This window comes from Dermacentor silvarum, chromosome 9, assembly GCF_013339745.2.
Source record: "Dermacentor silvarum isolate Dsil-2018 chromosome 9, BIME_Dsil_1.4, whole genome shotgun sequence".
Taxonomy (NCBI): domain Eukaryota; kingdom Metazoa; phylum Arthropoda; class Arachnida; order Ixodida; family Ixodidae; genus Dermacentor; species Dermacentor silvarum.
The window spans coordinates 143,174,806-143,199,481 of record NC_051162.1 but is presented as its reverse complement, the minus strand read 5'-3'; the positions used below and the strand labels follow the sequence as shown (position 1 = coordinate 143,199,481).

The following is a 24,676-nucleotide window of genomic DNA, read 5'->3' as shown; positions in this document are numbered from 1 at the left end:
AATTATATATATACGCTGAAATACCGGTATATTTTTTCCTGCGTGTTCGGAACGAGCACATCTGCATTGTTGGTATTAGTGATATCGCTCATCAGCCGAAAATTCGTTTTTACCTGGCTTACCTTGCAGATGCCACGGAGTAGGATAAAGGAGAAAGACTGAATTGCTGAAGGTTTGCTAATAACCAAACAAGCAATTTATATTTATAAGGAAGTAATGACATCTTTCATCATGCGCTAACAAGCCGAGCAATTGCGCCAATTGCAAGAGGTGGTTGTTTAGCTCTCTTGAAAGTAAGCAAATTCTAAGCCGCAATATTGTCTTCAGGGGTCCTTCAAATAGTTGTAGCATGAAAGGCAGCTTTCTCGACTTAGCAGTCGTTTTGTTACGGTGAACAGGAATTAGCCGCCATTTGTTTACGATATTAGAAGTTTTGGCTTTTAAACAGTGTTTCTCCGTCTTACTCTTCATTTAGAATACATGTCTTCCATCTCGCCCTAAAACTGTACTGAGTTGTTAAGAGCATTGTTTGTGCCATCATGAATTTTGCATTGTATGCCAGATACTCCTGGAAATTGTCTGAAACGTTCCTTCGCAACTGTATGTGCGAGCACTTTGTATTCGTTGTGTGGACTTCCACGCTTGATGAGGAACATCATGGAGCATTGAATATGCGACTAGTAAGAACACTAGATCAAAGCTGGTACAGGGAAAGCGGAATCACTAATACCTAATACAATAAATGATGCTTATACGACCGGAACTACACAGACAATCAATTGAACTTTCTATTCATAACATGCACTCAGGGAAACAAGGCAAAATAGATGTTGTTGGCTTTTCGGGGGATTTAAACCTGAGCCGAAGAGCATGTCCATCAAAGCTGCGGATATGTGTGGTTTCCGCAGATGCCTCTTCTGCATGTCTGCAATAAAAAAATGAGGAATCCTTACGGTAACATCAATGAATAGCCAGTCATGTCAAGCCTGATGTAGTTATAAATGTATTTATATGATTGATTTTGAAGGAACATTAGGAGGAAGCTTTATCTCATGGCGACCTGCAATGTTTCCATTGAAATGAATGTGAAACACAAAGTTCTTATGGCTACCTATGGACCAATTTGACAGAAAATTGGTTTTGAGATATAATCTGAAGTCTAGCATTATTTGGGTCGGAATTTTGATTAAAAATGTCGAAGCTTTTACAATTTTTGTCGAAAATTCATAGATAGGAAAAAGTTAAACGCAACGCTTAGAAACTGTCTACACCAAAAACCGGTATCGCGATTTGGCAAACTGCTTCTGTGAGATCATCCATCGGAAGTGGATGCTCCCACAAGTAGACATATGGATTTGGAGCTTACCTGATTTTATCGCAGTTTGATGATGGTTTTGCGAAAGTTCCACTAACAAATTACTATTATATATCAGAGCGGCGTATATTATATCAATTTCATTGCGCTTTATGAGTAATAAAAGTTACTTTTTCATGATTACTATTTCTTTGTTCATTGCTAACTTATAAGTTGCGAACTAAATACTTGAGTTTTCTCAAATTTCCTAATTTTCAATTGGCTTTCTAAAAACATAATGACGCCATTTAAAAGAATACACTTTACAGTGACTAGAATATTATTCTCTCTTCAAGCAAGAAATATAATATAAATTGCTGCAGTGGCTCAAAATAATTTTTAGTTCCATTCTGTTTGAATAAATCTGAGCTTAAGAGATATAGTTACCTCATAACTTATAAAGCTGCGCACGGCTTGTGCATTAGATAAAATATGTCTGCTCACAAATTTTATTTTGTGGTCGGGTGATATATTTTTGTGGATATAATATATGTATGCCAATTTTTTTCAACCCTTCTTACACTATTTCGTAGCTAAAATTAACACATTTTTAAAATCATTTCTGAAAACAGCCTTAACAGATATTGCTTCTGGCCGCTATACTGTGGTTAAATTTTTTTCGAACATATGCTTGTTAATTTACGTGATTATTGCTATAAAGTACCTTTCACCTAAAAGTGAAAGTTCCACTCCACTTGCATGCTTCGAAGTACTCTAATATATGCTGTCAATTTTACTACACGAAAAATTTTTGAATTTTGAGATTGGGATGAAGCGCATGGTTTCGCCAAATTATGCTTAAAAGTAAGTCTCTGTCTTTAATACGACGCTCACATGAACATTGAGGGGTGCTGCTATTCAGCATAGAACTAAAATGCGCGTGTCCAAAACGTGAAGTTATTACCAAATTTTTATCATCTATCACCCAACGATCATCGTAAGTATTCGCCTTTGTTACGGGTACTTCTACCTACTTTATATCATAATGTTTCTACTCGAAATCAGCACTTTTTAAAATACGTGATACAAACCTTCCCGTTACCACACCCCATTCCATCTAGTATGTCAGTTTCCAGGCAAATTTTGGTTCTATGGTTTGATGAATAGCAGCAATCCATTTTGCACCTGTTGGTAAGACGTTCACTCTGAAAAGAAAAGCACAGTTCTGGTGATTATTTTTGTCCTACTGACTCCTCTTCAAAATGCACAGTTTCGTTTGATAGCAAAGCATGCTTTGTTGAAAGTCAAGGGGTGTCCATCCTCTGCTAGTAAAATGCATTTGCGTGGCATATTTTATCACCCAGTAGTGGTAAAGGGAGGCTTATAGGATTCAATAAATGCATTTTGAGCGCCGTTTGTGAAACATTTTAAGGAGGGATATGAAATTAAGAAAATATACATCCAAAGGAACCCTAGCGTAATGACGCTAAGGAAGACCAGACATCGCCTAATTGATACTAACCCCATGGTTTCTGCAAAGCATACATATCTTACTAATGCTATGCTTCAGCTTTACCATTTTATCATGCGTCATGACATGAATAATTCACAAATTTCACTCCTGAATTGTTTTACTCGGCAGCCTGACAATTGCGTTTCGTTGCACATGTGGACCTGTTTAGGTGTTACATCTAGACTGACAAAATGGCGCTATATGCTGCTTGCAGTTTTCCATGTGGTTGGATTAAAATGGTACGCGGCATATGGGCTGTTCTGGCCAAATTGTGCTAGACCTCTGCTATCGCTACGTTGCTGTTGGTGTATAGTGACTTCTGTGAAATAGGATGATTGTCCTTAAAAAGGTTTATATCTGAATGACGCAACCGATAACCGACTACGCGGGGAGGCAGCAAGGACATGGTCGAAAGATAGTTTAGCACATCTTTCCAGCTACGAACAGAATAAATTAGTCAAGCATCCCGCCTCATAAAGTAGAAGAAAACAAGATAACAACAAATTAACATATCAACTGTATATCGTAACACGAGCACCTATGAAGAATTATCACTTATGGCCTCTTTGTCCAGAGGCAGGGATGACAGATAAGCTGTCACAGCAGGAGCCGTGTACTCTATTTACGGGTCTTAGAACATGCCTTAACTTAATACAGTGGTGGCTTGGGCATGTTGGAACAGTTCAATCATGATGGACCCGCCATGGTTGCTCAGTGGCTTTGGCGTTGCTGCTAATGCCACTGCATTTATCCTAATGCATTCAAAACTACATTTGTGCTAAAAATGACGAAGTAATAGAATTTATCTGGCACTGGCGCCAGTCCTCTTTACTGATCTGACATTACAGTGGGCGCTGGCTAATGCCGACAGTCTTGCGTCGTTGTCATCGTCTCAGCCCATCATGTGTCACGGCGCGAAGCGTGCGACACCACTGGGGCGCACATGACGCTAGCTGTCTCAGATAGCTGCCATGGCACTACTTCTGGTCAGCAGATTCTGCCTTGAGTGCTGCTGCAATCACGTCGCACTCGAATAGAGTTACAACGCCGTCCGAGAAGTTCAACAATGATGCAACCCTTGCTATTGGTGTCAATGTTTTGCTCTTCGAGCGAAACTGCTAACTTGTTTTTGTTTTATCCTTTAATGTTCTCAATTGGTAATTGCTGGCATCATCAGTAAATAGATCTTCACTTCTTCAACGTTGCCGATAGACGAATCACGCAAGCTTTCGTTTTGCGCTAAATTGTCCGGCTTTGTTATGCTATGACCCGTGCCAATGTTTTAAGAAAATGTCTTTCTTTTTTTGGCTGGCACCTCCACGGCGCGCTCACCTTTACGGAGTAGACATTCTCTCGCTTCCCATCTTCCTTCAGAAATTCCCTGCAATAATGCTCTGCGCTGACTTTTTGGCCTGGAAGTGCCTTGTGGCGGGACATATAGTTCGTGCGCGCGAGCACCATTATACACTGCCATGGAAGTTTCCTGCAAGAAAGAGAATCCCTCTTTGAACACTTTCAACCAGAGCAAAACATGAGTCAATAGAGGGTTGGCGTTCAAAGAATTTCATCAGCAAAGGCATTGGTGATATTGAACAAGAAATGGAATAACACATCTTACTTCACAGTATTACGTATCGCCTCTTCAGAACACAGAGAAAGCCGATATCTCTTAATTCCTCCATCCACGTAACTCATCAGATATCCTTCTGACCACGGGCACTTCGGAAAATCATCGTGTAGCGCCCCCAACCTACAAAGTGGAAGGAAATTTATTTATTTATTCATATATTTATTTACCCTCAGAGCCGAAGCATTACAGAGGAGAGTGGGTAGCGAATAAACATGGTGCACAATAAGATGACAAAGCGTGGCAAGGCATGGTAACTCTTAATTATACAATGTTAGCTAAGGCAGATTTAAATCGCGTATTATCATTAATGAAAACAATGTTGGAAGGAAGGCGATTCCAATCTTGTGAAATTCGAGGTAGGAAAGAGTAAAAAAAGGTTTTAGCATAACATGACTCGATACCAACCTTGAAGCGATGGTCAACGCGGTCAGATATAAAAGTTGTCGCAGTTTCACCTGAAAGGCGAAGCATCAATTGCGATAGCAAATTTGAAGAGAGCTATACGGAGTAATGATAGCAGCTTTATCAGCTGTATAAACTTGGACATGCAGCAGCACCGGCAACACGCAGAACTGTTGTCGACGCCGTCGGCGTTTTGCCTGCGTTCGCTCAAAATGCGTGCGGCGTTGGTGACTGTTGCCGGAGCCTCTCATATAAATAGGCACTTGGTGCCGCAGCTAAACGTCGCCTCCCTTCCCTCCCCCTCCCCCACGTCCTTTCGCGCGTCGGAAGAAGGCACGTTTGCTCGACATATATGGTGATTGTAGAGGAGGAAAGAGACGCCTACTTCTGCAGCCCTTAAGGGAGCACAGCGCAGAACGCGCGTTTGTTCTCCGCCGTGCGTTCACTCCCCGTGAAAGCGCGCGTCCCTCGCACCCTTTCACTCGCACATACAGCGTTCGGCGCGCGGCGACAATTTCATCTCCATTGACGTCATACGGAACCTCACGGCGACGGCGACGCCGACGGCAGAAATCTGCTTTTGAGTGTCCATATAATTGCTATCGCAATAAAATGTGGCTAAAGAATGAATTCGTCACGGAGGGTCGGGTGATAGTAAAGCCGATGAAAAAAGTGCAAGCGAAATTTTTTTTTCGGCGGGATGCTAGAGATGGAAGAGAGATATCAGATTTCATAGAAGTTATACTGGCAGTGCGGTTATAACAGGGACAGATGAAGCGAGTAGAGCGATTTTGCACCATTTCTAGTGACGCAACCAAATTATTAGTGCTTGGATCCCAGACTGCCGTTTCCTATTCTAATTTAGATCGAATGAGTATTTTATGTCACAAAAGGTTTAAAGGTGAAGGGGCTGCTGAAAAGTTACGGCGTAAGTAACCTACCATGCGATTAGCTTAGTTATTTATCTTCTCAATTTGCAAACACCAACTTAGATTAGATGTGTTATGAACGCCTAAATTTTTATAGGATGAAACCGCGGCTAAGGGAGAGTTGTTTAGGTAATATGGAAAAGGACTACTAGATGCACGAGAGATGCGCATCACTTCGTACTTGTTAATATTTAATTCCATTAGTCAAGTATTGCACCAGTTAGATATAGAATTTCGGTCTGACTGAAGAATGTTAGCATCGTAATCAGTAACTATTTCACGGAAAATTACGCATTCGTCTGCGAAAAGATAAATATTAGAAGAAAATAAAGACGGAAGGTCGTTAATGAAAATCAGAAAAAGAAGGGGGCCTAATACGGATCCTTGTGGGACTCCAGATTGAACGGGACATTGGTTAGAGGAAAGTTCATTGGCTACAGCAAATTAGTAACAATCTGAAAGGAAATCTTGGATCCACATAAAAAGACTACAATCAATAATTAGTTGGCTAAGTACATTAAAAAGAAGAACTTGTCGAACGCTTTAGAAAAACAAAAGAAAATACAGTCAGCTAACGAACAACGATCAAGAATGCGGTGTAGTTTATGAGTAAATGATATGAGCTGCGTTTCACACGAAAACGATTTCCGGAAGCCATGTTCAGCTCGTGAGAAAAAGGAGTTAGATTGAAGAAAGGTGACAAGGCTGGAGTATATAATCCGTTCCAGTAGTTTGCCGCACGCGCTAGTAATGGAAATGGGCCGATAATTACACAGTGAACTTTTATTGCCCGATTTGAAGATTGGAATCACCTTCCCAATTTCCCATTGGGTTGGAAGAGTTGATGTGTCAAGTGATTGCTGAAATATTTTTGTTAGTATGATTGAACTGTAGACACAAGGTATTTTTCAGAAATTTGCAATTAATTGAAACATAGCCAGGGGAGGAATGGTGCTCTAAGTTATTGATGAGTTTCGTAATTCCAGCCATGTCAACAATATTGGAAGGCATGAATGGGTAAATATAATGAAAAATGTCTGGAAGATTAGTAATTTGAACTGCCGAGAAAGTTCCCGAGAAGGTGTCATTTAGAATAGTAGCACATTGGTTAGGTGGAATGGGGTTGCCAGCTGTGTCTACCAAGGCAATGAAGTTACCAAGACAGGGGTTAATGATACACCAAAAACTTTCGAGCATTAGGCTTCAGAAGTTGGGGTAAGGTATTCGACAAGAAGTTACCTTAAGCTTCCTTTAATGCTGCAATGTAAGTATCGGATGCAGATATGCAGACAAGTCAGTCTACAGCAGGAAGTGTTTGCTACTTTTGATTCGGGCAGATTTACTTACACATGAGCAAGTTCATGAGCCATGACATGTACTCCCAGGAATGACGTTGCAGCATCTTCGCTTAAGCCAACTGCATACTTAGTGCAGACAGCGCCAGTATTTGAGATTCCTGAAAATTTAATTGAGAACTAGGCTTAAGTATTTATATCCTTTATATCTTCATGCTGCGTAACACGAAAATTCATGCCTAAAATTAATATATGACCATGGCAAACAAAGCACATCACAGGACTAGCGTGATTTACTCTGAAAAAAAAAATATCACTTTGTTTTTTTGTAATTATTTTCAAAATTCAAACAATTGGCATTTTATTCGACTATGTCACTTTCCTGAATGCACGTTTGGTCTGTCTTCAAGCGCACTTTTCTGCCACCTAGTCAAATTTTACAGTGGAGCAGTCACGCCGGTGAGTATTATAGGGCGGACATGAAGAGAGCCTGGGGCTCAGAAACCGGCCAGTGAAATCGCAATGATCGGTTAACGCTGGCATGGCTTCATTTATTTATATTTTCTTGCAGCTACACATATTATGCATAATCGATGAGAAGAAAAAAGGACCTGCGTTCCGGCCCTACATATTTACACGTGCTGTACCGCTCGTATTATTGCAAAATAAATGTTCAATAGTTTGGCAACATAACCTTATCAAATCTTCGAGAAACTACCGCATGCTCTGTGTGCGAGTGAAAGCATGCGAGGGGGGGGGGGGGGTGAGCCGGTGATCGCGGCTAAATCTCGCGCACGCAAGGGAGGCAAGCGGGAAGGAAGCGCACAGTCTTTCCTCGCGCGCAACGGTCCGGGGGAAGGGTAGGGACAGGGGGGGCGTGGTCTACTCCGAGCGACAAGGGCGGCTGCGCAAGCCCGCCCGGGCCGCTGGATCTTGAATGAGTGAGTAGAAACTTTATTTAGGTCCTGAGGAGAAAGTATTAAAGCGGGGCCGGAGGCCCCGCCAATGAATCCGGCGGCGCCACCCAGGTCGGGGCCGGTAGACAGAGTCCTTCGGCGACGGCCAGGGCCCTCTGGACTGCCTTGCACTGAGCGATGAGCTCTGTGCTTCTGAGCGCTGAGTCCCAGGAGGACAGGTCAAGAAAGTCCGTGCCCGCGTTGGCAGGGCACAGCCAGAGCATGTGTTCGAAGTTGTATTCGTGGCCGCAGTGTGGGCATTCAGTAGGAAGATCAGGATTGATCCTGCTGAGTGTTGTTGGTGCAATTTATGTCCTAGTCTGCAACTGTCTGTAAGTGACGGCCTGTGCTTTTTTGAGGTTTTAGTGAGGGGGAGGAAAAATTCTTCGTGCTAACCTATGATTTGAAGTGATTTCGTGGTATGATACTAGCGGGGCTTTGTTTTCTAGATCCCTCCAGGCTGGGTTAAAGCGAGGAGGCGGACCGCAGACGCGGATTGCGAGTTCTCGCGCCAGTTGGGGTGCCCGCTGCTTCGGATTACAGTCAGGAGATCCGGAAATGTTGCCCATGTGAGTCGGGACCCATGCGATGTGTGGGGACGTGAGGTTGTCTCCTCCCGTTTCTTGTAAGAAGATTTTGCTGACAACCGTAGCTGATTTCCTAGAGACGAGGGCCGCCGAGAAGGTTCTAATGCCTGTTCTTGAGTCATAGTAAATGACGGAGGCTCGTTTGCAGCTTCGAAGGGCCACCGCGATGGCCATTTCTTCTGCTTCGTGAGTGAAGTTGGTACCTGCCGCAGCTGCGCTGACGAGTGAGCCATGGGCGTCCACCACAGAGACAGCGTAGGCGCCTCGATTCCAAAATCTGGCCGCGTCAACGAAGAGGAGTTGCGTTTCGTTACGTTTGCTGTTTTCAAGGATTGCCTTCGTTCTCGCTTTTCTCCGCCCTCCGTTGTGGGTCGGGTTTATGTTTCTTGTGAGTGGATCAACGGTTATTGACCTCTTGGAATTTGTGCATAGTTGCGACTTCTGTGGTGGCATGAAGAGGGGCTGTATGTCTGCTTCTAGTAATATCTCGATATCCGCCCTTGTGAGTGAGAGCTGACTAATTTGGGCATTTCGCTGTGCTTCAAAGAGTTCGGTTGCCGTGTTGTGTAGCCCCAATTGAGGAGTCGTTCCGTGCTAGTGTTTCTAGGGAGGCTCAGGACCTTTATCAATCCTGTTCTGATTAGTGTGTCGCATTTGTTCAGCTCCGTCTTCTTCCAATTGAGGAAGGGGGCGGAATTCATTCATGAGGGTGTCCTCGCTCAGTCCCTCCCTTGTGCTGCCGACCCGTGATATGACCCTGGTGAAGTTGAGGGTGCCCTTTGTGATGCGTTTTAGTGCCTCCGCGTTGTCATTGTTGCAAGCCCTAATGACCATGCCCAGGACCTTAATTGTGTTACACCTGGAGACGTTTCCTCCGTGCCTGGTGTGTATACTTGAACAGGGAGGGAGCTAAGGGGTTGTCTATGCCTGGGGCCTTGTTTTCATAGGAGGAGCTCTGATTTGCTGGGGGATCGCTTCAGTCCCGTGTTTGCAAGGAAAGCTTCCGTGGTGTTTAGCCCTTGCTGTAGGTTCTGCTCCAGAGTGCCTAGTGGGCCGCTCGTGGACGAAATGGTAATGTCGTCCGCGTAAATCGCGTGCCCTACCCCCGGGACTTTCAAGAGTTTGATTGTGAGATCGTACATTGCGGTGTTGAAAATAAGCGGCGAAAGCATTGACCCTTGCGGGGTGTCGATGTTACCTAGCATGTGCTTTCTGCATCTGATTTGTCCGACGTTTATGGTGGCCGTTCGATTACTAAAAACGATCTTACAAAATTTTGGAAATTTACTCCGAGATTTAAAGTGGACATTTCGTTGAGGATGTTGTGATGAGCAGGTTCTTTTGTCTAATATTTTCTGGCGGTTCTCTGAGGCGAAGCCTCCCAGAACCCAATCGAGGACAAAGCCGTTTGTTGAAAAACACACAAACTTTTAATAAAACTAAAAGGAAAAGAAAACCATAAACCAAACACACAACGATAACATGAAAACACGTAGCTGGAACGCTAATGATATGAGGCAAGTTCGGGCAGGCTGCGGGTGTGCGTATGCACTACAGCCTCGACGCGGCGAAGCGTAGACGACGAGAGAAGCGTTGTTGGTCTCACCAAAAGGTCGCTGTATCGGACCGGCTACGAGAACGTGGGAGCTCTGGCTCGGAGGGAGAAGACAGGCGGCTCGGCAGCGCGGGCCGACGGTGGTGGCGTTCTGGTCGGGCAGCTGATCGTGGCACTCGGGCTCGTAGCCCGACAGCTCGCGTTCTGCCCACGGACGCAGACGCTCACCGGCCTCGGGCAGCAGCAGTTGACTATCGGGCAGGGTCCGATGCCCGGGAAGGCAGGCGGCTTGGCAGCAGGGGTTGACGGCGGCGGCGTTCTGGCCGGGCAGCTGGTCGTGGAGCTCGGGCCCGTAGCCCGACAGCTCACGTTCTGCCCACGGGCGCAGACGCTTGCCGGCCTCGGGCAGCAGTTCTCGAACGGATAGAGTAGCGGCGCCCAGGAATGGGTTGGCAGGAGGCCCCGGCCGGGTGAAGTCCTGGTGGCTCGGGTCCGGAACCCGACGGCCGTCTTCCACTCCCGATCCGGTGGCCGACCTTGTCCTGGTGCCGCTTCTGGAACTCCTCTCCTACTGCCAGCGCGGCTCCTTTTTCTGCTGCTCTGGTCGATTGGTTGATTTCTCGTTGGCTGCTCGAGGCTCCGTGTTCCTTTGTGATTGGATTCGCTTTCTTTTGGTGTTTTTCTTGTACCGCGTATTCACGCGCCGGACGGTCTTCGGCGTCGTCGTTTTCGGCGCGGTGCGGTAGAGCTGCGCGTGCTCTCCTTGTCGTCTGCTTCTTGTTTGAATGTACCGTGAATGTACCGCACCTTGTCGCACACCACACATATCACCGTCGCACACCACACATCACAGATGTGTTCGTTCCTGACCGTGTCAAAGACCTTGGTTAGGTCGAGCGCCAGGATGTCTTTTACATCTGTGGATTTGTTTTCTATGACGGCGCTCCTGATGAGTAGCATGGCGCCTTGTGTGGATAGTGATTTTCTGACGCCTATGAGATTGGGGCAGAATAGACCGTTTTCTTCAATGTGCTCTCCAATTCTATTGTGTATGGCATGTTCCTCGACCTTCCCGAGGCACGAGGTAAGGGAGATGGGCCTCAGATTCTCTGCATGGAGTGGTTTTCCGAGTTTGGGGATGAGGACTACATTGGCAGTTCGCCATTCGTCCGGCACCGGCCTTCAGCCTATACCTCGTTAATTTTCCTCGTAATGATTTGTATGGCTTTGTCATCTAGATTTCTGAGTAGTTTGTTTGTTAGTCCGTCTGGGCCGGGGGCCGAGCGTCCGTTTAGGTCGTGAAGGGCGTGCAGAATCTCCGACACATCTAAAGGACGGTCCAGCGAGAGTTTAGGTGTCCCCTTGTACTCGCGTGTCAGGTTGTCCCATGGGACAGATTTGCGCTCTACTGGCAGGTAGATGTCTGCCAGGGCGTCAGAAAAGTCCCGCGGGCTCATGCCTTCTTTCGTTTGAAGATGGACGAGCCTTTCGATCGTTAGTCGGGCATTACTCTTGGTCGGTTTGTTGCTGTCGGCCAAGAGGTTCTTGAGAAGGCTCCACTTGCTACCCCTTCGCATTTTACCGCGCTGTGCTTTCGCGGCTTAGTTTGCCTTGATGCAAGGCACAGCATGAAGGTCAATTCGCTCGCTGCTGCAGCCACACTTCCTCAGTCCAGCCTTTTCACAGCGAGTTTACGCCGTCGAGTGAGATGTGTTGATATTTGCTTCTGCACGTGTGGGACTATGCTTGTTCATTAGTTAGTATGCCTATGTTTACAAGTTTAAGCGGCCGATAAAGCTTCAATCCTTACTACGAATAGCTGTTCACTAATTTGCTATCGAAATTGACGCTTCATCTTTCAGGCGAAACTGCAACTTTCTTTGTTTACATAGCACTGGTTGAGCAATTACTAACTCTAAACGCCATATTATTGTGATTGATATGCGTCTGAGGCACTCTTAGGTTTGTCTTGAAACTTCTTCCCATCCCTTCCCATGAAAATTCTTCAATCGTGTCCTGGCTCACGATGACATTTTGACCATTTTCATTTGTGAAATAATTATTTCCAACTAGAGATATGTTCATTGGCAACACAGCAGTACGTGTAACTGTAAAAACAAGTAAACTAACCGTTGTAGCTCCTATCCAGAGTGCCATTTTCATAGCGGGCCATGTCTCGGCTGCAAGGAAATAGAACATTTCTTCGTTTATTAAGTCATGTGATACTGTAAGCTCACAGCTAAAGCAAGGTAAATAAGGCTTTATATTTTGCAAGTGTCGTGCTCAATCTACGACACTCGGTCAGATTGTACCAGCACATTTGCAACTCAGTTACGCTACGTTCATTTTTGTTATGAGCACTTAATCAATAAGCGTCAGTGCTAGCTCACCCAGTTATGAGATGCACTAAATCAGGTGCACCAGAGATTCTTCCTTCTTTGTAATATTCTATCAAGCCTTCCAATGTTTCTGCCCCAATAATAGCATCGTCTATAATTTTAGCGAAACCGTCTTCCTGCAAAAAAGAACACTGTTATTGACGGGATTTAATAAATAGTAGCCCCAATGTTTACATTTAAAATAGCTGTCGTAAAACTAAATCACAGCTGCCTTGTGAGGCACACTTATATTCTTACCCCTTTTATACAAGTCTACCAGGTGACGTTCTTGAGTGCGACCATACTAAATATTAGTTGTCTGTAGCGGAATGCTCTATAGGTCAGAAAATGCTGGTTACTAAAAGCAGGAAACAACATGTGAGTTCCCATTTTAGGCATCTAAAAATCTCACAATAATTTTTCGGCTAATATGTTCAGAAGACATGTCCGAAATGTTCAATTAAATTGTAACTGCTACTAATCCATACTCCTTCAACGCAAATCCTGCTCCTCAGCGAAAGATTCAATCAAGAAATCCCAAATTTCGGTGCGAAATACACCGATCTTCTGTTCAACATTTATCAACGCCGTATAAAAGTGAACTGCTGATACGGGTTAATGGCAGTATCATTATACACCATCACACGTTTTTAGGACATGTCATGCGTGCCCCAACCGAAATGCTTCGGACCTCAACAGTGAGGCGGACTGGAGTCGACGCCTATCCAGCGATGTCCTCCAAGATCAACTCCTGGCCGCCCGGAGAGCTCACGACATCGGGAAAGCCTTTGGCCTACCGGTGCCTACGTGGGCGGAGCCACCGAATTAGCCTGTGGGTTTTTGCCCCCGGGCCCTAGTTTCTCTGGACGAAAATAATGTTCTTGCCAGGCCATGCCATGATTCTTTTTATCCTACATCATCGCCTTTAACGGTGGGACAACAAAGAGTCACCTAGCCTGCTTAAGGTAATGATTTTTTACCACAACTGTTGTAATATAGTACTTTGCCTTTTTTACCCTATATATTCCTCCTCTGTAGAAAACGTACTTCTTTGTATTGTATTGCTACCGATGCCTCTACGAATGTCGGTTCTATTTCCTTCCTGCTTTTTTTTCTGCACCGATAGCTTAAACATACTTATCTCGGGATTCAAACTATAAGGGCGTCTTCTCTGCGCTCAAGGGGAAAAATAAATGTTATCAGCTTCCCGCGCATAGGCAAACATATTTGAGTAACCTTCTCCTACGATGTATAGATCATGCAAAGAGAAAAGAAAAGTGGAGGAAATATGCTAGTTTATATTCCAAATGAATGCAATGATAATTGAATGAGAAATCAACAGAGCTGGCGAAAGAGAGATGTGGCCAAAATCACAAACTTCTCATGCCTATGTAATGGCTATCATTGACTGGCGCAACTTTGCTAATATTATGCCTGTCACTGCAGCTGACTGGAATATGCGTTTACGAACAGCACTAGCGTTATGCGCCAAGATATCTGCCTCTTCTTCTGAGAAAACAGCGACGATGCATACGACTGACAAGTTTCGAAACGCTCCCTTTCATTAATTCTTTTAGTGTCAGGCTTTTTTTGAAGGGAATGCAAACCCAGTATCAGGGTTCTTTTTCAGACATTATAGAACAATCATAACAATTTATATTCGGTTATTACGAAGGAAAATATTACACGGTAATGCCAAATGCACTCTTAGTACAGCGCTCACTTGGAAGGGAAGAACGCATACGGGGACATCAGTAACATGGTGGGACCGAAACGGCGGAAACATGCCGTTACATTAGTGGCACTGAAATGGCTGAACAACAAGCTAGACAGAAGTGAAGCACCAGTAGGAATGTTTTAGCAGACTCGGTGCACGCAGAAAACGCCCAGAAAAGCAGTAACATGGGCGGCTATTCTTTCGCAAGATACCATATTGATGTAGACCAGTATTTACGATGATGAAGAGGCCAGCAGTGTGGAGACGACGACGATGATTAGAGGGTAGCGCGGGCTGTTGCTTCTTAGCCAAGCGGGGCGTATTTGCTTGTAAATATACTTGTATATAGGTTCCCGTCTGCGGCTTCCTACGTAACATATCTGGTGGAGGTAGACGTTCCCTGTACCTTGTCACGGATCTTCGCAGTTGGCAGTACGTCGAGCCTTCCTTCATAGGCTCGACTCAATCAGGTCCGACACCTGCTGCCACTTTGGCGACCTACATCGCGCTCTCCGCTACCCGTGATCCTGCAGTATTCTCGGGAAAAGATGGGGAAGACGTGGAGCACTGTATCAGCCTGTACGAACGCGTCAACGCCAATATCCGATGGGACCATACTATCATCCTCTCCAACGTCGTCTTTTACCTCGGTGGCACCCCTCGAGTTTGGTTTCGGACATACTAAGATGAGCTCACCCGTGGGGATACACTTAAGCAAACGCCCCGAGACTTGTTCGGCAACCTTTACGGTCACCAACTTGCCACGAAGGTGTTATCCTGCCGTGTGCCGACGTAAACAGAGCCCTACGTCACGTATATTCAAGACGTCTTCGCTCTATGCCGCAAGGTTGGCGCACACATGACTGAGCCTGATAAGGTTTTCCGCATTCTCAAAGGTATTGCCGATGACGCCTTCAACTTGCACGTCTACAACAACGTGGCGACGGTGGACGCAGTCATCAAAGAGTGCTTCCGCCTGGAACTCGCACAAAGCCGACGTATATATCGACCAACAGTTTGACCGTCTACCAAACACCTGTGCGACATCTTCCTGTACCGTCGCTCCTCCTCCCAGCGACACCGGCGATGTTACCAGGATCGTCCGGTGAGAGAGTGAAGCCGCCTATCCGGCTGCATTCAAACCTAGCTCCTCCTACTCACCTTCAGTCAAGGTTTTTCTGATCCAGGCAGTTGTCATCCAAGAGTTCGCTAACATGGGTCTGCACACCATCGGCTCGGCCAATCGCCCTAATGCCCGCCCGGATTCTTCGACTCCGCCAATAAGGCGGAGTCGAAGAATCGATTACCCACCACGTGTCCGCAACCAATCGTAATGGCGCACTGTTGACGACAAGCCCATTTGCTGTCACTGCCGTCAAATTGAGCACATTTCTCGCCACTGTTCAGTGACCTGGAACACTTATACTGGGTACTCTCGCCCAAGTGGCCCTTCTCGTCTCTATATCCCACGGTCCGATAATGCCGCCACTGAATCTGCTGCACCTAACCGCCCCTATTCATCGCCCCAACACCGCCAATCTCGCTCGCCCTAGCCACGTCGCTCATATTGGCCGACTCTCTACTGGCGCTCCCAGCAGGAAAACTAGACGATGCAGCCCCTCGAGGTGACGCTGTACTGCTCCCTACGCCACCAAATCCTCTACTGACGCTGTCCACTGATATGAACCTTCTTGATGCGCAAGTCGACGGTGTTCCTGTATCTGCTCTTATACACACTGGGGCGCATTTATCTGTAATGATCGTTGGCCTTCGTAACCAGCCGAAGAAAATGAAAACACCCGCCACGACGCCTGCTGTCGCCGACGGCGGAACAGCTCCGATAATTGGTGCGTGTGTCGCCTGCGTCTCCTTCGGCCATCGCTCCACTATCTTTCTCTTCAGTCATCGCCCACTGTCCCGACGACGTCATCCTCGGCCTGAACTACCTCTACGCGCATTCTGCTGTCATATACTGTTCCGCCAGTACTCTTCGCCTTGACCTACCTGTTCTGGATCGCGCTGCACCAATACCCAGCCGCTTCAATTCCGTAGACTTCATTCGCTTGCCACCTTCGGCACTGACTTACGTTGACTTTGTGTCATCCCCATCAGTGCTCGACGGTCACTACATCGCGGCTCCACTGCCAGGTATCCTCCTTACCCATGGCATGACAGTACCTCATAGAATTTTATTTATTACGGCGAATTACGTCTGCCTGCTAGTGCTCAATTTTCGCTTGACGACACAAGTGCTGCCACACCGGATGTCTCTGGCCCAGCTTTGATCATTTGAGGATCACTCCTTAGCATCTATTGCAGTAGACGACCATTCAACCGATCCTCCTCTACCATCGCAGTCGGCAACTCGTACTATCGCCGACTTACAGAAAATGATTGAGCCCGACATGCCATCCGAGCACGCTTATGGGCTCTACCGCGTTCTGTTTTCATACAAGGATATTTTTTTTACTTTAAAGATCGTTCTTTGGCACACGCTACAGCTGTTAAACATCGCATAAATACCGGTGATGCCCCTCCTATTAATCGCCGCAAGTATCGAATGTCGCTGGCTGAGGGTAAAGTTATTCACGCAGTAGTTCCCAAAATTCTTGCCAAGAACATTATTGAACCGTCGTGTACTCCAGGGACGTCACTTGGTTTACTGGTGAACAAGAAAGATGGCTGATGACGATTTTGCGTAGATTATCGACACCTTCACAGGTTTACAAAAATGGACCTGTATCCCCTACCTCGCATTGATGACGTCTTGACTGCCTCCACGGTGCTCGCTATTTCTCATCTATTAATCTTCGCTCCGGGTACTGGAAAATTGCCGTGGACGATCTAGACCACGAGAAGACTGCCTTTGTAACACCCGCCCATCTTTATGAATTCAAAGTGATGCCATTCGGTATATGTAATGCTCCTGCCACATTTGGACGCATGATGGACTCCCTTCTTCACGTTTTCAAATTGTCAACGTGCCTTTGCTACTTGAACGACGTTATATACTGTGCTCCCCGACATTCGCTACACAGCTCGGGCTGCTCTCAGCAGTCCTGGACGTTTTTCGTCGAGCCCGTCTGCAACTCAACGCATCGAAGTGCCAGTTTGGCCGTCGCCAGATTACTTGGACACTTCGTTGATGCGAACGGCGTGCAACCGGACCAGGCAAAATCCATGCTGTTACGCAATTCCCTGTTCCGAAGTGTGTCAATGATGTGCGCATATTCATTGGCTTTCGCGCGTACTTCGGCCGCTTCGTGAAAAAATTCGCTGCCATAGCATACACTAACATAACTTTTGAAGTAAGACTTCATGTGGAGCGATAACTAGGCCTCTGCGTTCTGGCATCTAATCAACCTGCTTACAAAGCCGGCCGTTCTGGCACAATTCCATCCTTTTGCGCCTACCGAAGTCCGTACTGATGCCAGCGGCCACGCAATCGGCGCAGTACTAACAACGCCAGCGCCGCAACGACCGTGTTATCGCTTACGCCAGCAGGCTGCTCTCACCATCTGAGGGCAACTATTTCATCACTGAGCGTGAGTACCTGGGCCTAGTTTAGGTGGTTGCGATGTTCCGTCCATACTTATATGGCCGCCGACCCTTTTCAATCATCAAAAACCATCACGCGCTTTGCTGGTTGTCCTCACTGAAAGATCCTATACAGGAAGACTTGGTCACTGGGCGTCACGCCTCCAGGAATATTCGTATTCTGCTATCTACAAATCTGGTCGTCTCCAGAAGGACGCTAATTGCCTGTCTCGCTATCGAGCGTCTGCACTCTACACTTACCCATACCTCGTTCGCGATGCGTCCTCCAGGGTGGCATTCTGCACCGAAGGAACTTCCTCCCTGGAGGATCTGATCTTCTTGTCGTCCCCAAACATCTACGACGGACAGTGCTCTTTGAGCTTCATGACGCTCCCACTAAAGGACACCTTGGGGTAATTAGCACACACGGCCGCGTCCACCGCCGCTTCTATTGGCCCGATATCGCTCGCTCCGTCCGACGCGATGTTGCTGCCTGTGATTCCTGCCAACATCGGAACACGCCTCAGGTGCTACCTGGCGGCCATCTCCAGCCGATCACCCTCCCTGTGGAACCGTTCTTTCGTGTTGGATTACACTTGCTCGGCCCCTTTCCCACGTCATCCTCAGGGAACAAATGGGTAGCCGTTGCCCGTGATTACGCTACCGGATACGCCTTCACGCGGACTCTCCCGACCAGTCGCGCCCCTGACGTAGCATACTTTCTCTTGCATGACATTATTTTGCTTCATGACGCCCCTACACAGCTGCTTACGGACCGGAGTCGTAACTTCCTGTTGGAAGTTATCGCCGGCATTTTGCGTTCCTGCTCCACTCAACACAAGCTGACCACCTCATACGATCTACAAACCAATGGACTGACGGAGCGGTTAAACCGTACCTTCACAAATATGCTGTCCATGTACGTTTCCAAGGACTACCACGACTGGGATATTGCCCTTCCTTACGTCACATCTGTGTATAATTGTTGCCGGCACGACGCCGCCGCATTGTCTCCATTTTATCTACTCTACAGTCGCAAGCCGACCTTGCCCCTCGATACTGCACTTTATCCTACTGCATCCTCTGCAAGAGACTATGCGAGCGACGTCATCGCCCTCGCCGAACATGCATGCCAGATTGCCTGCACTCGACTGACGGCCTCGCAAACCACTTAGCAGCGTCTGTACAACGCCCGCCACCGTGACGTACATTTTTCGCCTGGTGCGTTCTTGCTAATGTGGTCGCTCTCTCTTCTCGTCGGACTTTCCGGGACGCTCCATAAGCGATACGCGGGGCCCTACTGCGTGCTGCGCCAGGTGACGCCAGTGACGTACGAAATTGCTCCTGTCCTGTCAATTCGACCTCACCCTCTACTCTGGCATCCAGTGATGCCATGCATGTCAATAGGCTCAAGGCCTTATACTTTGCTTCCGAGCCCGGCCTTTAGTGGCTCCTGGATGGCGCTTTCGTCGCCGGGGGGTAGTTCTACGGACCAGTATTTACGACGATGAAGAGGCCAGTAGTGGGAAGACGACGACGACGATTAGAGGCTAGCATGGGCTGTTGCCACTTGACCAAGCGCGGCGTATTTGCTTGTACATATACTTGTATATAGCTTCTCGTCTGCGTCTTGCTACGTAACAATATTTGCGCGCAGAAATATGCTCTGGCATTGGCGTTCACTGCACCATTGGCGTTTGCAACAAACGCGCTTTTCAAACTCGCAAGTTGGTAGTCAGTATTTTGTGTAGAAGCGTAGCGGTAAATGCGGACTGGCGCGATAAACGAGGATAAACACTAGAAGAGAAACTTGCGCGAGTTTTGTGGGAATTCATGTTTAGTAAAATAACAGCGCTAGGTAGACAAGGCCACAAAAAGGAACACGACACTGGCGCTAAACACAGTGGTCACTGTGTTTAGCGCCACTGTGTTTAGGATAAACAGTGCTCACTTCCAACAATGTCTATTCTCTAAAGGCTCGTCAATGTATACAGGCCTGTTTGAAATGAAGAAAATGACAATAGCTTACTGTGGATCACATCATGTACGAAGAGCGAGTATTTTGTACCAAACATGAAAGTTTACACTATTTCGATCTTGCGACAGTAAAATGAAAACCCAATAAAATACAGAATTTCCTTATGAAAACACAACTGGGTGAACAACAACACCTAAACTATCTGAACATGTTTTGTTGTCGGTCTGAATAATTTCAGGCAGTATCGGCGCTAGAACGCCTGAGAATTGAGTGCGGTAACTTTCCGCTATGTGGCCACCTTTGACCGTTGCAAATTGTTCGCTATGCACAACCTTGAACAACAGTGCGTTATTTGAAAGTGCTACACTTTAGAAACGTAGATACGTATGCTTTCATGCTATATTACATGCGTTGTTGTCATAGCGCAGCGCGCGCCAGATTCCGTTATGACGGCCTTGGTTCGGCTTTTAAATGGTTGGTACAAGCTGCTCAGTTTTGCGCTATTTTTATTGCGATAGCAATTATATGGACACTCAAAAGCAGATTTCTGCCGTCGGCGTCGCCGTCGCCGTCGCCGTCGCCGTGAGGCTCCGTATGACGTCAATGGGGATGAAATCGGCGCCGCGCGCCGAACGCTGTATGTGCGAGTGAAAGAGCGCGATGATGATAAGTGGTTCTTGAGGGAAAGGGAAAGGTTGGCGCTATCTTCTGCAGCCCTTGAGGGAGCACGGCTCAGCGCCAACGGGGAGGGGTAAGTGGGAGCGAAAGAAGGGATAGAGTGGAGTCGCCATGGCTGGGCGAAGCAAAACCGGCAGGCATAGGCGGCACGTATCAGGCCGAGATGGAAGGCCTTGGTGTGCTGCAGAGTCTGCAGGGGTGTTGTGCCAAGCCGGTCAGGCCCGGGGTGGGGTGGGAGGCCGTGAGGCCTTCCCGCTTGTAGAAATGTCCTTAGAGGCGTGCGGAGAGCCCTGACGAGTCAAGGAACTCCACGACGCCTCGAAGTGCAGAAAGGTGGTGTCGGCCGGGGAAGAGGAGATCTTCCTCCTTGCCAGAGGGGAGGCCCAGGGGCGCGCGCTTTTACGGGGAATGAACGCACGGCGGAGAACAAACGCGCGTTCTGCGCCGTGCTCCCTTAAGGGCTGCAGAAGTAGGCGTCTCTTTCCTCCTTTACAATCACCATATATTTAGAGCAAACGCGCCTTCTTCCGACGCGCAAGAGGCTGTGGGGGAGGGGGGGAGGGGGAGGGAAGGGAGGCGACGTTTAGCTGCGGCACCAAGTGCCTATTTATATCAGAGGCTCCGGCAACAGTCACCAACGCCGCACGCATTTTGAGCGAACGCGGACAAAACGCCGACGGCGTCGGCAACAGTTCTGCGTGTTGCCGGTGCTGCTGCATGTCCAAGTTTAGAGAGAGAGAGAAATTTATTTACAGAAAGGCAGAGAGGTCGGCCTGAGCTGTAACTTGCTCTGGCCTGCTACTCTACACTGGGGAGAAGGGACGGGGAGGAAAAGGGCTGATGGATGATAATGATAAGAGGAGGAGGTGTGTATGTACAATTTTACAACGTTGTGGCATCTCTAAAGCCGTGCGTCTAGCCCAGTGGCTTGTAGAAAGACTAAAGCGGCACTGGTTATCATGGCTGCGCTGTTTTCATTGGGCCAAGGACCTAAAAGAAACTCGTCTGATAGGGGCCTCTTATGGACTTCTGCAATTGAAGAGACCAGTTTCTGTCGTTCTTGCGCGTACGCGGGACAAACGCAAAATATATGGTCAAGTGTTTCTGGTACCTGGCAGTATTCACAATTGGGGCTAATGCCACTGCAACCAATCATATGTCTGTAACGATTCGTGAATGCGACACCAAGGCGTATCCGGTGCACGATGCTTGATTGGCTTCTTTTGAGCTTGTGAGGAATGCGGTATGTCATTTCTGGGCCCCATTTATGCACTCGCTTGTGTTGATGATCTGGTTGGGTCCAGTGCTGCAACGTACAATTGCGTATTACGCAACGAAGTAGGGCATTTGTGTCTGTCCGTGAGAATGGAATGCGTACTTCAGTCGCATTATTTGAAGCAGCTTTCGCTTCAGCGTCTGCCTGCTCGTTCCCTATCACAACACAGTGCGAAGGTATCCATTGAAAGGTGATAATATGGCGATTTCTATTTGCAAGGTCGAGAAGCTCTGCGATTTCTATAGCATTTGAATAATACGGGCCCCGCCTGAGAACAAAGTCAATGGTTTGAAGAGCTGGTTTGGAATCACAGAATATCGTCCATGCGCGAGGAGGCTCCTTGGAGAGAAAGCGAAGTGCCTCCCGGATAGCAGCAAGTTCTGCGGCAGTTGATGTTGTCCTATGGTCTAGTTTAAACTGCCGTGCGACGATCATATGAGGAATGACGAAGGCTGCAGTGGAGGCATATGGTGTGACGGAGGCATCCGTAAACACGTGTATGGTATTACCGTACTTTGCATAAAGGTGACACAGAGTAAGCTGCTTAAGGCCAATGGATGCAATGGACGTCTTTTTTGTAATGCCGGGAATCTGCAGAGCAACAAACGGTTTAGGCAGAACCCATGGGGGTGTTATCGGAATACAGTCGGGAGAAAATCTTGACGGTACAATATTCTGATGACGCAATAGAATCCTTGAAAAGCTGCAACCTGGCTGTATGGCAGGGAGCGATGACAAAGGATGGTGTTTGTGTCGTGTCAACACGCGGAGGTGCAGTCGAAGAGGCTCGCAGATCAAGTATACAGCAATCGGGCAAGCACGAGCTTCCGCTATAGTTCCATTGGTTGACGTGCATCGTGGGAGGCCCAAACATGTGCGCAATGCTTGAGCTTGAATGCTCTCCAGTGTGCGCACACAACTAAGTCCCATGCTGGAGAGCGCTGGCATGCTGTACCGTATATATCCTATGAATAGCGCTTGGTACAGTTGAAGTAGCGATGACTCCGAAGGGCCCCATCTTGTTCCTGCAACGACGCGAAGGACGTGAACGAAACTCTTCAGCTTTGTCTTCATTGGAGCGACGTGTCTTGACCAAGATAATCCCCGGTCTATGACTACGCCAAGGAATTTGTGGTGTGTTACTGCAGGTATCGCTGTTCCATTAACAATTATGGGATACCTGGTCATTCGTTTTCGCGTGAATGCAATCACGGAACATTTTGCTGTTGAGAGCTGACGCCGCAAATATTTAGCTGTGATTGTCACTGCACGTTGGAGTCTAGCACGCATTTGGGGACGGGTAGCTCCAGATGCCCATATGCATATGTCGTCCGCATATGCGCTAATCTTTACCGTGTTAGGAAGTTCAGATGCAAGGCCAATCAGTGTAATATTGAAGAGAGTTGGACTGAGAACTCCCCCTTGTGGAACACCTCGGTGGATATCGTGCTGGCCGGTGTCGCCATCACTTGTCGACATGTATATGGTGCGGCCACTAAGATAGCTAACTATCCATGCATATAGCCGGCCACCGACGGCTAAATCTTCCAGTGCATCAAGGATTGCATAATGGAGAACATCGTCGTATGCACCCTTAATATCCAGGAAAACAGCTCCAACTAACCGGCGGCGACTTCTTTCCTGTTCAACAGTGGAGACCAAGTCGATAACACTGTCGATCGAAGAACGGCCTCTTCTGAATCCATTCATAAAATCAGGAAAGCAATTATTGCTCTCTAGGAACCACTCCATCCTTGACAAAACCATTCTTATGACTGAATAAACGTATTTCTCTCTCTCTCTCTCCATTACTTTGCCGACGCAACTGGCTAAGGCGATCGGTCTATAGGAGGAAAGCTCGTTAGGGCATTTCCCCGGTTTAAGTAATGCTACAATGCGACTGCACTTCCAACTATCTGGAACATTTCCAGACTCCCATGTGGCATTATAAAAAGATAGAAGGATACGTCGTGCTTCTGTGCCAAGATGGTGGAGTGCAGCGTATGTGATTCCGTCAGGTCCTGGTGCCGATGAGCGTCGGGAAGCAGAAATTGCAGCGTCAAGCTCTTGCATCGTAAAAGGTACTTCGAGTCGCTCATCAGGTGATGGGGGCGCGATGGTGACAAGCGATGAGCTCACTGCATTTGACGTGTCCACAATAAGTTTACAGTAGTCCTCTGCTACCTCCAATTCGGTCCGGCGTTGATGTAGAGCCACGGCACGGAATGGGTGTTTTTGTTGTGGAGATGTCTGAAGACTTCGTATGACCCGCCAGATCTTGGATAGAGGTTGTCTCGGGTCTAGGGATCCACGTTTGTCCAAGTTTATACAGCTGATAAAGCTAATATCATCACTCCGTATAGCTCTCTACAAATTTGCTATCGCAATTGATGCTTCGCCTTTCAGGTGAAACTGCGACAACTTTGTTAATGCCTTTGCACGGTTTGTCAACCTTTATTTTTTTTACTTTGCGGAATAGTACTCCTCAGCATAGATGAGGCTACTGATCTGACCTGTGTACGTTTTCGTAAGCCCATGGACACACAATAAGGTCCCATCGCGAACAGGTTTACACGCCGTACCTAAGTTTTAAACTATGACTTTTTTTTAAACGGCACGTGAAACGACCGCAAATAGAAGATACAATTATTGCAGAAAATGGCTTCGTTGTTTTTTTAAAATTTTTGTTATTATAGCTTGCCTTTATTTTTGTACACTCTAAGGTAATTTTTCTCCACGACAAGTAAATTTTCCAGCGTAATAATGTAGCGTTTGTGCTAAGAGGTACTCAAAATTATTTTGCCACTTGGTAAGGTAAAATCGCTCTCGGTGATTGGTGCCTAAATTTTAGTACTATTACAGTTGCTGCACAGTAAGCGGCTTTTGTTAAAAATATATTAAAGCCTTGTTATCAACTTTCCGGGAAGTTGATCATAATCATAATCAGATCG

General features: G+C 47.0%; 1 protein-coding gene across 4 annotated transcripts in view; it reads right to left on the bottom strand.

Annotated features, from left to right (window-relative positions):
* Positions 1 to 726: 726 nt before the first annotated feature.
* Positions 727 to 24,676, bottom strand: part of LOC119464463 (venom metalloproteinase antarease-like TtrivMP_A) — a 79,766-nt gene continuing 55,816 nt past the window's right edge. For all 4 annotated transcript variants that reach the window (XM_049656642.1, XM_049656643.1, XM_049656644.1 and 1 more), the window contains 7 exons: positions 12,552 to 12,676; positions 12,292 to 12,341; positions 7,116 to 7,224; positions 4,426 to 4,557; positions 4,140 to 4,290; positions 2,386 to 2,499; positions 727 to 925 (listed from right to left, as the gene is read on the bottom strand). In XM_049656642.1, the coding sequence (XP_049512599.1) occupies positions 878 to 925; positions 2,386 to 2,499; positions 4,140 to 4,290; positions 4,426 to 4,557; positions 7,116 to 7,224; positions 12,292 to 12,341; positions 12,552 to 12,676 (729 nt within the window). In that variant the 3' untranslated portion in view covers positions 727 to 877. The remainder of the gene's footprint in view (positions 926 to 2,385; positions 2,500 to 4,139; positions 4,291 to 4,425; positions 4,558 to 7,115; positions 7,225 to 12,291; positions 12,342 to 12,551; positions 12,677 to 24,676) is intronic.